Genomic DNA, 17,046 nt, shown 5'->3' on the forward strand with positions numbered 1-17,046 from the left:
ACGCATGCACTGTTTTAAAACATTTTAAACTTGTAAAACTCATTCTTCTTGATCACATTTGATGATTATTGATTTTCCTAGCAAACTGAAGAGACCACTTATTCCCAGTTGCTTTGTGCATGTCCTGACTTGTTGATCTGATTATACACGTTACTACGGAGACATGTTAATACGCAGATGTCAATCAATTCAGTGGGCGGAGGGACCGCACTCCTACGTCAAGTTGTGATCGGTCTGAAAACTGCTACAATTGGTCCACCATTTTTATCTTGTTAAATTAAAAAAAAGGACTCTGTGTGTTTATATCACCTCAATATGACGATATATACACACTACATGTATGTGTACAAACAGCTTGAAAAGTAGATTTTTTACCATAGGTGCTCTTTAATGGTGAGTGATTTTGTTTTTGATAAAAGGTAGTGTTTTTAAATGCTAGTCTTTTTTTATGCAACAGGCGCACACAAATACACACGCACACATTTAAAACAACCTATATTCTTCTTCAGCACATGCAAATATCTTAGAGTCTGGTGGTAGCAGACGGCCAGCAAAACAATAAGTCACAAACAGTTTTGGGGGTAACGCAATTACGTGATGATATTACTTTTTTAAGTGGCGAGTAAAGTAAGGCATTAAGGAGTTTTATTCAAGTAAAAATTATGTAATAATATTTGAATTACTTTTTAAAAAAATGTAACTCAAGTTCATTTTTAGATTAATTATTTTGCTTTTAAAAATAATTAGCTGAATTAAAATTAGTGCAATCACGTTGAATCACACTCAGTAAAAAAAAAGAGCTCTCCGTAGGAGCTGACAGAAACTAAAATGGCAGAGCCTTACATTTCTGTGATGGAAGAAAAGAGGATAGTGTCAATAGACAGTGATTTTACTGAACTAATACGACTAAAACACAAAAGTAGCAAACAATTTGCTTTCAGCAATCATTAATATGTATATACTGCTTGAATAGCATCTGGAAGTCCTCAGAAGGTAACAATATTCTTTTTTAAATTTATTATTATTATTTTTTTTTTTACAGTAAATGAAAGGTGTAGGTTATTCACCTTATTCTCTGCCGATGAGCGGGTGCAGCCATTTGAATCTTTTTGGCTAGAGACTTCTGACTATTATTCCTAGTCATTTCTCCCATAGGCGACTGAATCGGAAGTTCTAAAACAATCGCACTTCCGCATTTTAGAGTAAGGTCAATACAGTGCTTCGTTAAATGCAGAGCTCCTCTGTTTAAAAAAGAAAAAAACACTACCTACCTCAGGCTGGTATGAAAATGTAACTCAAAAGTAACTTAACGCATTTCTTTCCACAAAAGGTAATTCATATTGAGTAACTCAATATTGTAATGCATCGTTTTCAAAAGTAGCTTTCCCCAACACTGGTCATGGATATGCTTTGAATTAACGTCAACAACTTTAATAGGCAAATCCAATTTTTTTTGACACCAATAATTTCTAAGTTTGTATATTATAACCACGGATGTCTAAGCTTGCATATTAGCACCATTGACGTCTAAGCTTGAACATCCGCACCATTGATGTATAAGCTTGAATATCAGCACCATTGCATAATAATCTCTGATTGAAGTATGTTGGCACAAAATCTTTTTTGATTAGAAGTTAGTCAGTCTCAACATATACCAGCATAAACAGCGTTACACGCCCTCATCTTCAGACATTTTCAAATTGTGACCCAGACTATTGACCTTATTCTTGAGCGGGCGCATTCATTTCCATTGATTTTGAGATATTAAAAACAACTTGTTATGCTGCTTGATTATTCCTAGTCTTTTCTCCCAAAGGCAACTGAATCTTCTGTATTGTGGAATAAGGTCAGTACATTAAATATAGAAGCTGTTGTCAGTTGATGTTCAGTGGAAAAAAAAAACACCTAAAACCTTTTGGCAACTTTTTGTCAAGGATGAGCATTGATTCCAGTAAACCGAGCTGTGGGGTGAAGAACAGGTTTAATTACATTGTTCTCATATTATACAGGTTGATTTGTTCACTTCCCTGAAACTTGTATTCGTTCACAGTATTTGATAGTAGAAAAAAGAGGATCAATGAAGAGGATTCATTTCATACTCATTTATACTTGTGTGTTGATCATTTTTGAGAAGGTTGAGAATATAAAGCAATTTTGCTGTTGTGTAGTGACATTTCCCTCAATTTCGGTCCATACATCTTTAATAAAAAACAACTTTCAAAGGAGTTTTATATCCTTTTCTTGTATCACGGCCATGTCCTTTGGACTTTTCTTATTTTCAGCCCAACTGAACTTGACATTCCTTGACTGACCAGCTCCTTTTTTATCTACAAAAAGCAATCAATAAATAAAAAAGTCAGGCAAATTAAAATGTATGTATGTTTTTTTTTTGTCATTGTATTTAACTTGTTGTTGAGTAAAAAATAAGCTTTTAACATAATAAAGTTGATTTATAGACATATATGTAGGATTGTTCTTTTTACTCTCAGGCAAAAAATTGACTCCACAGAGGGATTTTAAGAGAAGTGACTTACTAGCTGCAACACACCCTCCATGCTTTGAGTCTGTGTTAGGTCTAAATATGACCTAAGTTTCATTTGAAGTCCTATGACGTTTTCTATAGGGACACACAAACATAAGGCATCAGATGATATGATATGAATAAAATGTTTATAGTAACGGATAATGTTGAAGTAAGTTGTACCTGTCCCGTTGTTCACAAGAAAAGCCCAACGACCAGGAAGATTTACATTAGTCGTGTTCTTGAGGTTTGAGATGGAGTAGCCAGGATTTCCATAAAGGATGACATGGTAGTCAGTGGAGCCAATGGTATCATATCCAGCCTATTAAAACCATATAAATTCATGTTATATATACATACACAGTCAATATTAGATATTATTATAATCCTCTGATTGCTTTACCTCCACTGGAAAATATGTACCAGCACAGTCACCGTAATTCAATAGAATAAAAGAAAAACCACCTCCGGAAATTAAAACTGCTTGAAACGTAATTGCCTATAAAACAAATATAAACAACAACAACAACATGATTCATAGTCTACAGTGGGTATGGAAGGTATTCGGACCCCTTAAATTTTTCACTCTTTGTTATAATGCAGCCATTTGCTAAAATCATTTAAGTTCATTTCTTTCCTCATTAATGTATTATACCTTTTAATTCGATTATATCGCTGTTCAAAATTAATTATGTAGTCCGCCATGGAAACCGAACTGTCCTTAGTTATTCCATCAAAATAAGAATACGCTTCATACGCGCGATCCTTCTCTTCTTTTAAGAACACATCATCCAGCTTAGCCATCAGCGTTGTCATACCTGTATCACTGTCTAAATCCTCCGCAGATATTTCCATCGCTGTCTCACGGGCTCTGCCTTCAAGCCCCAATGCAACAGTGAGGGCTTGTTTCTTTTTATCGAGTTCAGTGACCCACGTCCAGATATTAACTTCATTTTTCCAGCACTCGTACGGTCTTGTTTCGTCAAACTTCGGCGGAACTTTATAACTGGCTGCCATCATTCAACCATCCTCTGCTACCATGTAAAGTTGAATAAACACGACGTTTATTTAGTAAGCACACTTTATTTTGTTCATTCCCTCCTCGCACACACACGAGACAACTTCAACTGAACTTTTCCCCTCATCAACTCCGCCCCTCCGCGCCCCTGCGCGCTCTCTCATTTGTAACCCGGATAACCTTCTTAGAGGTCAACAAAGTAGAGAGATAACAACATGTTAACATAATGTACACACAGCATCACACATTGACAGAAAAGCACAGGATTGTTGACATTTTTTGTAGATTTATTAAAGAAAAACCATGTATTTTTTTCAGTTTAAACAAAATCTGCACAAAAGGTCAACAATTTTGTGTTACTTCTGTCAAAATGGGGTGCTGTGTGTACATTAATGAAGAAAAAAAAATAACTTAATGATTTTCGGATATTGCTGCAATATAACAAAGGGTGAAAAATTGAAGGGGGTCTTATACTTTCCGTACCCATTGTATACTATACTATAAAAATGAATAATCTGTTGTGCTGTACTATATTTACCTGTCCTAAGTGATTATTAAGTGTATAAAAATCTGTTGTAAACACGTAGTCCCATGTGACAACAAAGACCCAAGAAGCAGCGAAGCCCCTATCTGGGAAATATTGGTTTATATCCTTAGTGGCCCGGTCGAGCACACTTCCATTTATGTACTCATGAAACCAGTAATTGCCATAACCCATGTCATCAAGCTCGGTCCAGAGCGCAGCAATGTAATCTTCATTTCCATTTGAGGGAAAGGGTACAGGGTTAGCTTCTGGTAAAGGTTGGTTGAACGTAAGGAGTCCATTATTATTGACCTAAAATAATAGAGATCTGTTTAAATTAGGCCTGCACAATAAATCAAATTACTCAATTACTCACAATTACTCACACTATAAATTAAAAGCAGTAATTGTCATGCACATCATGTCAGGGAAGCACAGTTATGTGATTAATAGTAAATCTTGTCTGAAGGCCAGGGGGCGACCTTTTGTGGAAACTCCGAACACACACGAAGAAGAAACCCCATAGCGTTGCATTATAAACAGAAGATTTAACTGCTTCACTGATTTACCATGACTAGTAAACACACAACTACAATAATCTCGCAGAAGGCTTCATTTCAAACACTTGACTTTGAAGTTATGAATTAAAACATGTTATTAAATGTGGTAATTCACATGCTTTCAGATGTCGCAGCAACACAGAGCAGTAGTTCACAAAGCTAGGCAAACAGCTGCCATTATCTGAGAATATTAAGATTTTTTTTTTTTTCATTATCGTCTAATTACATTCTCCGTAATTATAAATGTTCAGTGACGGGGAGCTGCAGCCACGAAAATGTAAAGCGCTGAAGAGAATGAAAAGCACACTGACAGATTTTGTTGTAGAAACCACTTAAAGTTACAAATAATGACACCGCTGATATGGACAAGACTCCTAAAGCCATTCACTGTAAAGTCTGTGTGACAGAGTTTTCAGGTAACAGAGTTTGCCACTGAATCTACACATTTTAAGCACGAGATCTTCTATTTAATACTACATTTAATCATCAGGATGATTTCGAATGCAATAAATCTGTTATTTCTGTATAATGGCCCGTTTCCACTGAGTGATACGGTTCGGTTTGCTTTTATGGCTGTTTCCACTGTCAAATGGCGTACCGAACCGAACTCTACCAAACCACTTTTTTGTCGCCGTTTGCAAAGGATACCAAGGTTACCAAAAGGCGTAGCTAGACACGCAGCTGAACGCTGTTGGTTTAACAAGCTAGAAAGAAAACAAAGGAACTGGCATGTTTTAAAATTCACAGCTGAGAGATTACAGCAGAATTATATATACATATAATAACGAGACATGGTCGACCCGAGCTCAAACAAACCTTGTGGTCGTCTTGATGAACAGCCAAAAAGCCAAGAAGAAGAAGAGCAGATTCTACCCTGTGGCCCGTAGTTTTTTACGTGGCAGTCTAAAGCGTGAGCGTTTTCACTTTCTTGCTTACGATTGCCACGCGCCTTTATATTTGAAATAATAAACTTCTTGAACTCATCATAATAACCTGCGCTTGATTATTGACGTGTTTTTTAAAAAAAAGGAGCAAATTATTTTTTCAGCAAACGTGAACAAACTGCCATGTTTAACTATTATCATCACCTTTTAACCTATTATGAACACGGAATGACAGAATTAGTTTTTTAACAAGAGGCTACATGCGCTGCTGAAGATTAAAGAAACATATGAGAGCTTTGCTCTGACTGTGGGCTATATTTCGTGTTGTTTTTGGATCTAAATAAGGACTAAATGTACGTGTGTGTAGTTTATCTGTAATTGGTAACAACAGAGACTATAAGAGTCTGTATGTTTTCATATTTGTTGCATTTATTTATTAATTTTATGTAATTCCAGACATTAAAATAGGCTATTTCACCGACCAAAAGAGTACTTGACATTCATTTATTTGCTCAAGCGTAAAATGAGACAAAAATCGGTTTACTCGCACATGCCCGTCAGAATCAGCAGGTTAGCGCAGAAGCTCCATTAAATATACTGGGGTAAAATAAATGCTCATATTACCAAGACATTTAATTTAATGCAGTGCTTCTTGTACAATCTGAGACCCACTTTATAACGGATATCACTCAGCCAGTGGAGATCGCTGATTTTTAAAGAAAACAGACCTTAAACGCGCCGGTTTTTCCATTGCAGTTCGCCGGAAGCGCTTAACCCAAGTTACTGGCAAATTAAAAGTCCCATTAGCATGCTTCGGCATACACCCTATTGCAGGGGTCACCAACCTTTTTGGAAACTGAGAGCTACTTGGGTGCCGATTAGTGTGAAGGGCTACCAGTTAATAAATAACTCTTTTTTTTCTTAATTTACTTTTAATTATATGTTATTATTAATAATTAATAATATTCATCTATGTGAAGACATTGATCATGTTAATGATTTCTCAAAGTAGTTGTCAACAATGATTTAACAAGGTAGATAAATATCAATATGCAACACTTCATTTGTCTGAAATAGTTTTTAAAGTTTTCTTTAATTTAAAAGCTAAAGTAATTTTCAAATTTACACCACTGCAAGTGTGATTTTAAAAAGAATACCTATAAAAATATTAGATGCAGCTTGCTCATATGTGGTGCTATGGTGAGCTATTTTTAGAACAGGCCCGCGGGTAACTCATGTGAACCTGGCGGGCTACCTGGTGCGCATGGGCACCATGTTGGTGACCCCTGCCCTATTGGTACCCTTTTAGCCGTGGAAATGCAAGCCTGATACCCGTACCGTACTGTACCACTGAGTGGAAACAGGCCATAAAACTTTATGTGCACATAATTATTAGTTAAAGCGACTTAATTTTGGCTGTTGCGACCACATTTTTAAAGTTAGGATAACCATTGCCACCAAGCAAAAAGGTTAATTTCTAGCCCTGAGATGGAACTTGTGACTGAATGGTTTGAACTCTCTTGAAATGCTCACACACTCACAGGCCTTACAACACAGGCAAATGATCAACTTTTAATCCAGTATATGGTAAAACTCTGCAGTGACTCTACAAATCTCATGTGTGAACTGTGGCTCTGTGGACTATTGCGTATATGAAGATTGAGATATTGACGCTCAAATGATATATTGTTGGTGAAGTACAACTCTGTGTGGTAAACGGTTTCATCTGAAGCACACCTGCTGGAGATTTACTACAGATCACAGAACTGGCTTGCTGACACAAAGATCAAACAATCAACTTTGATTAAAAATCTAACAGCAGAATATAATCCAGTTTATCACAACATTTGCATGGATATTAGACAAGCAGTGGAACTGAATTCTCACATAAATGCTGCTGTAATTGCGGGTAAAGAATGTAAATGGAGTAGAGAAGGTCACATATTGATAGGACTCATAGCCAACTTCAGTATATCCAGTGTCTCCTGCTGCTGAGCCGAATGGGTAGAATATTGCCGGGGCTGTCGAGAGCATAAACAGCAAAAATTAAATGGGATGGGAGCAGTTTTTACAAGATTTTTGTAATTAATGTGATGCTGATGTGATTGCCATTTTAATTCTTAAAGAAGTCAATAAAAACCTGTCCATGCAGTAGTTGATGCAATGGTGGTGCTCTCAGTGGTGGTGGTGTCTTCTGTAGTGGTTTCTGGGGTGGTGGTGGTCTCTTCTGTAGTGGTTTCTGGGGTGGTGGTGGTGGTCTCTTCTGTAGTGGTTTCTGGGGTGGTGGTGGTGGTCTCTTCTGTAGTGGTTTCTGGGGTGGTGGTGGTGGTCTCTTCTGTAGTGGTTTCTGGGGTGGTAGTGGTGGTGGTCTCTTCTGTAGTGGTTTCTGTGGTGGTCTCCGGGGTTGTGGTGGTTACTGGAATTGTAGTGGTGTCTACAGTGGTGGTTTCAGTGGTGGTATCTGGGGTTGTATTGGTGATTTCGGTGGTGGTCTCTGGGTTTGTAGTGGTGGTTTCTGTGGCTGTGGTTGTGGGGATTTCAGTGGTGGTCTCTGGGGTTGTGGTCGTGAGGATTTCAGTGGTGATTTCTGTAGTGTCTGCATGTGGTGGACACAACACAAGCAACATTATAGGTGAAATAGGTGAGATTTCTCTCAAATCCCCCCAGAAGTTTAAACATTAGTCTTTCTGGGCATTATCAAAACATTAACAGCAGTCTAGGGAGTGGATACTGTGGAAGGCAGACTGAGCCAGAGGGTGTTTGGAAGTTTTTACATTAGAAAGCCAAAGTATGGAAATACAAATGATAGGGCTGTGCAGTTAATCAAAAATCCGATTTCGATTTTGGCCTCTTAACGATTATGAAAAACCATTAATCGAGATAAACGATTATTCCATTATTTACCGCCCCCTTTCCAGTTGTAAACATTTGTTGCTCTTAAAAGCGCGGACTAAACCGCATGCTCCTGTGTGTGTGTGTATGTGTGTGTGTGTGTATGTGTGTACGGTCAGAAGCATGCGGTCAGCATTCTGTGTCATTCGCACATTGTGACGAGCGGAGCATCTAAAGTCATCTTAATGTGAGCGCTTAAATGGTAAAATAGGTGTCAAAACGCTGTGTTTAGTGTTTATTCATATTAACCCTCATTTGTGTAATAAACAAACTAGTTGAGGATCAAAAGAAACGTGAAAGCGAAACCATTAAAGTGACAGCCCACTATTCCTGCTGCCCCCTGTTTCGATCATTATTAATTAAATAAGAAAAGGAGAAAATCCCTCTGTGCTCTTGACTGAAGGACTTTTGTAGCTAAAGTGTTTTTCTTACCATGAAGATGCTTAAAGCACTGTTTGTTTCATACTTTTATTCTATTGTATTTATTTCTCTTTCCTTTGCAGGGAGGAAAATAACTGTATACAGTTGAAGTCAGAATTATTAGCTCTCCTGAATATTAGCAATTTTTTTCCTCCCCAATTTCTGTTAAATGGAAATAATTTTTTTTTCAACACATTTCTAAACATAATAATTTCAATAACTAATTTCTAATAACTGATTTCTTTTATCTTTGCTATGATGACAGCACATAATATTTGACTAGATATTTTTCAAAATGCAAGCATTCAAACTCAAAGTGCGATTCAAAGGCATAATTAGGGTAATAAGGCAAGTCATTGGATAACAGTAGTTTCTTCTGCACACAATAAAAATATATATATATATATTGCCTAAAGGGGCTAATAATATCGACCTTAAAATGGGTTTCAAAATATTTAAACCTGCATTTATTCTAGCCGAAATAAAACAAATAAGACTTTTCCAGAAGAAAAAATATAGGAAATACTGTTAAAATTCCTTGCTCTGTTAAACATCATTTGGGAAATATTTATAAAAAAAAATTCTCAGGAGCGCTAATAATTTTGACTTCAACAGTAATCGTTTTGAATAATCGTGATTATTATGAGCAAAATAATCGTGATTATGATTTTTACCAAAATCAAGCAGCCCTAACAAATGACAGACTAAGTTAAAGGAATTTAATTGTGTGTTTGGGTTTTAATCAAGAAGTTTATTCAATTATTCATTTTCTTTTCAGATTAGTCCCTTTATTAATCTGGGGTTGCCACAGCGGAATGAACCGCCAACTTATCCAGCATATGTTTTACGCATCTCAGGAAACAAGACAGTCTTGTTTTGTTTATTCTTGACAGCTGGAATTCTTGTAAGCTTAACATTCTTGCCATGCATGCCAGCTTTTTACGGTCAAGTAAAGAACTTGTGCTGTGCCACAAAACAAGCCTAGTCATTCTTACTGAGAGATTGGATCATATTGAGACTCTCTAAATTCAGCTATAAAGGTTTCTCTAAAAATAGTTTCCATTCTTAAACAGCCTTTTAGTTAATATTTCTTAGAAAAGCAACTCTTGTTTCTTACTGTGAAACTTCTGAAGCTGAATTAAACATATGCATTTTAAAGCTCTTCATGAAACCATCAATGTCAATTAGGAAGCTTTCAAATGGCAATTTTAGGTGTTTAAATATAATTCAATATTTACCTATTGTTGTTTGTGCTCTGGCTGTTAAAGAAAAACAGATGGTTACATTCAGAAACACAAAATGGCACATTTATATTTCTTTTGTCAAATTATATTGATAATTAAATTGATAATAAAACAAAAATGCTTACATTGAGCCAGGAGTGATAAGAACAACAGCAGATGCGATGAAATCAGAAACATGATGATGCAGTCAGAAATAAATCCAAAATATAAAAGGTCTTATCCTGTAATCAGAAAGATTTTAATAATAGTTATAATAATAATAATTCATTCATTCATTTTCCTTCGGCTTAGTCCCTCATCATCAGTGGTCGTCACAGCAGATTGAACTGTCAACTTATCCAGCATATGTTTTGCACAGCCGATGCCCTTCCAGCTGCAACCCAGTACCAGGAAATACCCATACACTCTCACATTCACACACATACACTACGGCCAATTTAGTTTATTCCGTTCCCCTATAGCGCATGTGTTTGAACTGTGGGGGAAACCGGAGCACCCAGACGAAACCCACGCCAACACAGGGAGAACATGTAAACTCCACACAGAAATGCCAACTGACCCAACTGGGACTCAAACCAGCAATCTTCTTGCTGTGACACAGTGATAACCACTGAGCCACTGTGTCGCCAGTAATAATAATAATAATAATAATAATAATAATAACAACAATAGTTAACTTGCGATTAATCACACATTTTGTTTTTGGTTGTAATTCCACCTTAAATAAAAATAATGTTGCAACTGCATATAACATCAGAGACATGACTGCACGCAATAAAAAAACTGAATTATAGCATTTGTATTATAGGGATGAAAAATCTTGGCAGTAGCATAATGAAGCATGTGGATGAAGACACGTAAATTTCTTAAGTTTGTTTGTTTCCCTAACCCACCATATTTTTAGCAAACCTTTTTCACCATGGCTTGAATTAAAGTCAAATTATGTGGTAACACTTTATTTCGATAGTCCTTATTGCACATTTCATTAACTAAAAGGACACTTTTAATTGTTTTTTTTTTTTCTTTTTATGATCTGATGTTTTTATGAACGGTGATTTTGTAACTTTGTGGTATTGTTCTTGTGATTTTTTTTTTTTTATGGGAAACTTTATGTCCGGCCTGCCATCAGGTCTCACTGGAAAAAGAGACAGTACTGTCTCAATGTGATCTCCTGGCTAAACAAAGGAAATAATAATAATAATAATAATAATAATAATAATAATTTGCGTTGCAACCACATGCCAATTACTTGTCATCTGAGTATTAAGACTGTCTGGTTAATATATGTTGATACTGCTCCTTCAGTAACATTTAACTGACTATAAGAAACTTTGCAAGTAAGTTGTCAGCTTTACCCTAACACCAACCTAACAGTCTACTTATAGAATTTGAGTTACATTGCATCTACATGCCAAATCTATTGAGAATTAGCTGGCATGTAGATGCAATGTAACTTAAATTCAACAAAATGTGTTAAAGGGACCATCAAAATAAAGTGACCGGGATACTAATAATGCTTTTACAATTTTGTTCTTGGTTTTCAAATAAAAATAAATCAAATCAAATTAAATCATTACCATCCATACCATTTTATTCATCATTTCCAGTTAGTGCTAAATGTTTTTCTGGCTGCATACACTATTTTTCCAACTACAGGCAAACAGAAAACACACTGCATTTATCATACGTTATTTTTTTTATTATCATTTTATTGCACGCATGTTGTTATTAACACAATAATATATACAGTTGAAGTCAGAAATATTAGCCCCCAGAATTACTATCCCCCCCGTTTATTTTTCCCCCCAATTTCTGTTTAACGGAGAGAATTTTTTCAAAATTTCTAAACATAATAGTTTTAATGACTCATCTCAAATAACTGATTTATTTTATCTTTGCCATGACGACAGCACATAATATTTTACTAGATATTTTTCAAGACACTAGTATTCAGCCAAAATGAAAACATTTAAAGGCTTAACTAGGTTAATTAGGTTAACTAGGCAAGTTAGGGTAATTAGGTAAGTCAATGTATAACGATGGTTTGTTCTGTAGACTATCGAAAATATATGGCTTTAATGGGCTAATAATTTTGACCTTAAAATTATTTAAAAAAATTAAAAACTGATTTTAGTTTAGTCAAAATAAAACAAATAAGACTTTCTCTATAGAAGAAAAAATATTATCAGACAAAAATGTCCTTGCTCTATTGAACATCAAAAAAAAAAAAGAAAAAAAAAGGGAAATATTTAAAAAGGAAAAAATCAAAAGGGGGCTAATAATCTTGACTTCAACTCTCTCTCTCTCTCTCTCTCTCTCTCTCTCTCTCTATCTCTCTCTCTCTCTCTCTCTCTCTCTCTCTATATATATATATATATATATATATATATATATATATATCAACAAATTTCTCTGAGTTTTAATATCTCATTTCTAATAAATGCTAAGGAAGTCCATTTAAGTCACAAAAACACTCTGCTTTCTAAAGAAAATAATATTGTTAAGCATATTTTAGTACACTGATTTCTAACTCTTACTAAGCGTTTGTGAATTACTGTGAATAAAAATATACAGTTGAAGTCAGAATTATTAGCCCCCCTATATAATAAAATGTATTTCTGTGTAAACGTAGAGAAGACTTTTTCAACACATTTTCAACGTAGTTTTAGTAACTCATTTCTAATAGCTGATTTCTTTTATCTTTGCCATGATGAGAGTACATAATATTCGCTAGATATTTTTCAAGATACTAGTATTCAGCTTAAAGTGACATTTAAAGGCTTAACAAGGTTTATTTGGCAAAACATGGCATAACAGTGGTTTGTTCTGTAGACAATCAGAAACAAAATTGCTTAAGGCGGCTAATAATACTGACATTTACTTGGTTCTAAAAAATTAAAAACTGCTTTTATTCTAGCCAAAATAAAACAATAAGACGTTCTCCAGAAAATTTTTTTTTTTAGGAAATGCTGTAAAAATGTCCTTACTATGTTTTATATAAATAAAAAATACTATAATAAAAAAAAAAAAAAAAAATCACAGGAGGACTAATATAATTTTGCCTTCAACTGTGTGTGTGTGTGTATATATATATATACATATATAATCAATAATAATATATTAGTCATTAAATAGTTGATTAAATAACTTTGAGTTCAAATAAATCAAAGTCTTTTTAGAGTCACATTTTAAGCTACTGAGGGTCAGCAATACAACAATATTATAAATGATTAGAAAGATGATAATGCATCTTTAACTACTTTCACTATTTCCAGAAATCTAGGCTTCCACATTAAGTAAAAATGATTATTTCAGAATTTTATCAATAAATAACTGAAATTGATTAAGGAACATGTATTAGTTTTATTAAAGACAAAATGTTACCTGATTGCCTCAGTTGTTTTTGTATACCATTTATTACAACAATGCTATAGTTCAATCCATGACACAAGAAAGGAGAAGGTGGGAGAATATTGCATGTGGAGTGATATATTCGTCTTACCTTTCTTCTCAGCTGCTCTTTCACCTGCTGTAGTTTAAGAGGAAGTTTCACTGATTTTTATGTCCCAGCACAACATCTACTGGCGCAAAAGAGAATGTCTTGTTGGATCACTGCCAAAATAAACAAATCAAGAACAATGCAATCTCAAATCAACTAAACTGGAGTTTTTACTTCCTAAACACATTCTCACGCAAATGAAAATGAAAAATACTAAAAGCTTTTAGTGTGGTGCTGGATTCAGTACCTTCAGTGTATCCAAATGAAACCATAATCCAGCACAATGTTATGACCACAGTTCTGTTTGCTGAGTGATTTATAGTGACTCATCATCTGTCACACACCCCGACAGAGCAGTTTGCAAAGAATAGCAACACCGATGTTGTACTGTGGTACTGCCTTTTTTTTTTTTTTTTTTACTGTAGTAGATAATTACTCTAATAACAAATAATGAACAGAATGAATATCACAATGAATGGGAAAAAAAATAGATCGCATAACGGAAAGAATACAGATTGCCATTTATTTTCTGAAAAAAAAAAATTCATTGGATTTACAATTTTTTTAAAAGGTAGGTGACTGCAAACAATTTATTTCGGCAGAATTAAAAAAATAAAAATAAAAAAGTAATGTTCAACTAAATTTGTTTGTTTAAATTCAGGTCATCTACATTTTTTGCAACCCTTTAACTTAAAAAGAATCCATTAAACCATTTCATTTCAGTATAAACCATGTCCCACACTAACATACTTTTGCTTAAAATTGCACATTTTTCTCACTGCTTCGCCCTTCCATCCACAATGAGACGGCGTTTTTAGGAAATAAAAAGGTATCTTTTTGAAAACAGTTAAAAGTGGATCAAGTGGAGTTCTCATGTTGAGTGTGGAATGTGAAAACGGAGGCTTTTGAAAATAATGATGCATACAATAATCTTAAGTCAACCTTTTTCCACTGTAAAGAATCTTTGGTGCAATGTAAATGTTGCGTAAAGGTTATAGAGTTCATTATGAAAACATCAATGTCAATAAAGATCCTTCAATTTTTAGGCTGTATGAAACACACTGCATTCTCTTAGTGTGTACAAAACTGTCAATACATTTAACATTGTCAGCAAATATTTCTTTAAGTGCCTGGTATTGTAGTAAGTATTTTCTTTTGTGTTCAGTGTAACGGGTTTAAGTTTCTTTTTTCTATTGAATACAAAAGAAGATATTCTGAAGAAGGCTCAAAAGCAGCAGCTATTGACTTTTATAGTATATTTTGTTTCTTTATCATGTCATTGGGGGCTGGTTTACAACATTCTTCAGAATATCTTGTCTTGTTCAACAGAAGAAAGAAATTCATTAAGGTTTAGAACCACTTGAGTATGTAAATGCTGAGGAAGTTTAAGTTACTAAACACTCTGCTTTCTAAAGCAAATTAATATTGTTTAACATATTTTAGTACACTGATTTCTAACTATCTCTTACTAAGCGTTTGTGAATTACTTTGAATAAAAATGTACAGTTGAAATTATTAGCCTCCCTGTTTATTTCTGTTTAATATAGAGAAGACTTTTTCAACACATTTTTAAACAGATTAGTTTTAGTAACTCATTTCTAATAACTGATTTATTTTATCTTTGCCATGATGAAAGTAAATAATATTTGACTAGATATTTTTCAAGACACTTTTATACAGCTTAAAGTGACATTTAAAGGCTTAACTAGGTTAATTAGGTTAACTAGGCAGGAAAGAGTAATTAGGCAAATCATTGTAAAATGATGGTTTGTTCCATAGACTATATATATATATATATATATATATATATATATATATATATATATATATATATATATATATATATAGCTTAAAGGAGCTATTAATTTTGACCTTAAATAGTTTTTAAAAAATTAAAAACTGCTTTTATTCTAGCAAAAATAAAACAAATTATACTTTCTCCTAAAAAAAATATTATCAGACATACTGTGAAAATTTCTTTGCTCTGTCAAACATCATTTGGGAAATATTTAAAAAAGGAAATAAATTCAAAGGGGGCTAATAAGACTTCAACTGTATATATAATTACAATTTTAAATGTATACAGTCACATGAGAGACTTTTTTAATTTACTATTTCATCAACATCAACTTTACTATTAACTCAAAGTCAACGCAAAATGTTTCAATGAATAATAGCTTGATAAATTAGCAAACGACAAAGTGCATTATTGTTGTCTCAAGTCTGCATTGTTGTCTTGTCTCTTAAATCTTGCATTAAATCTACGTAAGAACAATAAAAAATGTTTATCAAATTTCCACCACTTTTTGTTTTACTGTATTCTGGATTATCATCAGAGAATGTTATCGCAAAATGTCAATAACCTGTAATCAGTAACCTGTAATTTCCACCCTTGTGCTACACAGGAGGAAATAACAGCCAATCTCGATCTCGCAACATGCATGTTAAAAAACCTAATAATTATTGTCAATATTATCCAAGTATTTGTCCTGATTATGATCAAATAATGGTTGTAGCAAATCTGAACAGGTTCACTTCATTTACACAAGACATATATATTTAATAATGTCATACACTGTAAATAAAAAAAAAATATCTTGCTGATCTATATTCTAGTCATCTCAGCTTACATCAATCAAACTGACACAAATATCAAGTCAAACTTTGTTTTACTTAAAAAAAGGGTAAAACCTGATTAACTTATTAAAAGAAGTGAAAGCAACATAAAAATTGTTGTCTTGACTTTTTGTCATTCAATGTTTTGCAGCGTACTGTTGCATGATGTTATTTGCATGTGACAACCTGCAAAGGGAAATTTTTCATCCTCAGATGCTGGTTTGAAGAATTTGACACGAATTTGTCAAAGCTGACAAATGTTATGCAGCTAACTAGAAACTGGAATGGCAGCATTTCCAGCATTAATGCCTGGATTTGTTGCTTATTTTTTACTTCCTTGTATGAATACAAAAAAAAAAAACATAAACAGACTTATTAAAAATACATTATGAAACATCATAGTGCGTGGTTTCCGCTAAATTCATTCTTCCATGGCGGGGCGCCATGCCAAAATTCATCCCACCACGGCTACATTACAGCTTCTCATTCAAAACATTTTATTTTTTTAATAGCGGGTATTAATTGCACCAAAGCGTATTAAAGGGTAAGTGAATTATAACAGAGTGAACTTTTCTGTAACCGTAGTAGTGCTGTGCGTCACTTGGTTAACCCTTTAAGGTTACGTGCTGACTGACTGACAGGTGCGTGATGCTTGTGGCTGCAAACACGATGTATAGCCGTTTCACTTTAATTCAGGACGCATTAATATCACTCTGTAGGTCTATTGGAGACGTTCATAAATATTCCTAGCAAATCTAATAAATGCTGGAGACATACTCGTTACATAAACGCACTAAATCACACTTCAGCAGCGTTTATTTAAGAGCGCACAAGAAGATCTGCGATTGAGCCGCTTATTTTTGATTTTT

The 17,046-nt window shown here is 34.2% G+C and overlaps 1 protein-coding gene across 3 annotated transcripts; it reads right to left on the bottom strand.

The window, feature by feature from the left end:
* Positions 1 to 1,962: 1,962 nt before the first annotated feature.
* si:ch73-329n5.6 lies at positions 1,963 to 13,851 on the bottom strand. 3 transcript variants are annotated; one of them, XM_009306913.4, is made up of 11 exons: positions 13,809 to 13,851; positions 13,565 to 13,640; positions 10,188 to 10,283; positions 10,057 to 10,077; positions 7,647 to 8,102; positions 7,394 to 7,527; positions 4,078 to 4,374; positions 2,925 to 3,020; positions 2,705 to 2,843; positions 2,535 to 2,617; positions 1,963 to 2,327 (listed from the first exon to the last, which is right to left on the bottom strand). In XM_009306913.4, the coding sequence occupies exons 3-11, from the start codon at positions 10,237 to 10,239 to the stop codon at positions 2,247 to 2,249; spliced, it is 1,359 nt and encodes a 452-aa protein (XP_009305188.1). In that variant the 5' UTR covers positions 10,240 to 10,283; positions 13,565 to 13,640; positions 13,809 to 13,851; the 3' UTR covers positions 1,963 to 2,246. The 3 variants fall into 3 exon arrangements, with proteins under 3 accessions (XP_009305188.1, XP_009305187.1, XP_068080928.1); XM_009306912.4 differs by having other exon boundaries at positions 13,565 to 13,674; XM_068224827.2 differs by lacking the exon at positions 13,809 to 13,851 and having other exon boundaries at positions 13,447 to 13,574.
* Positions 13,852 to 17,046: the final 3,195 nt, after the last annotated feature.

This window comes from Danio rerio, chromosome 12 (assembly GCF_049306965.1).
Source record: "Danio rerio strain Tuebingen ecotype United States chromosome 12, GRCz12tu, whole genome shotgun sequence".
NCBI classification, from domain to species: Eukaryota; Metazoa; Chordata; class Actinopteri; order Cypriniformes; family Danionidae; genus Danio; species Danio rerio.

Excerpts from the sequence above, each read along its gene's own strand:
- si:ch73-329n5.6 (XM_009306913.4), bottom strand. The coding sequence starts at position 10,239 with ATGTTTCTGATTTCATCGCATCTGCTGTTGTTCTTATCACTCCTGGCT. Across the intron at positions 10,078-10,187 it reads CTTATCACTCCTGGCTCAAT|CCAGAGCACAAACAACAATA; the intron begins GTAAGCATTTTT and ends TTTCTTTAACAG. Across the intron at positions 2,618-2,704 it reads TCTTGTGAACAACGGGACAG|AAAACGTCATAGGACTTCAA; the intron begins GTACAACTTACT and ends GTGTCCCTATAG.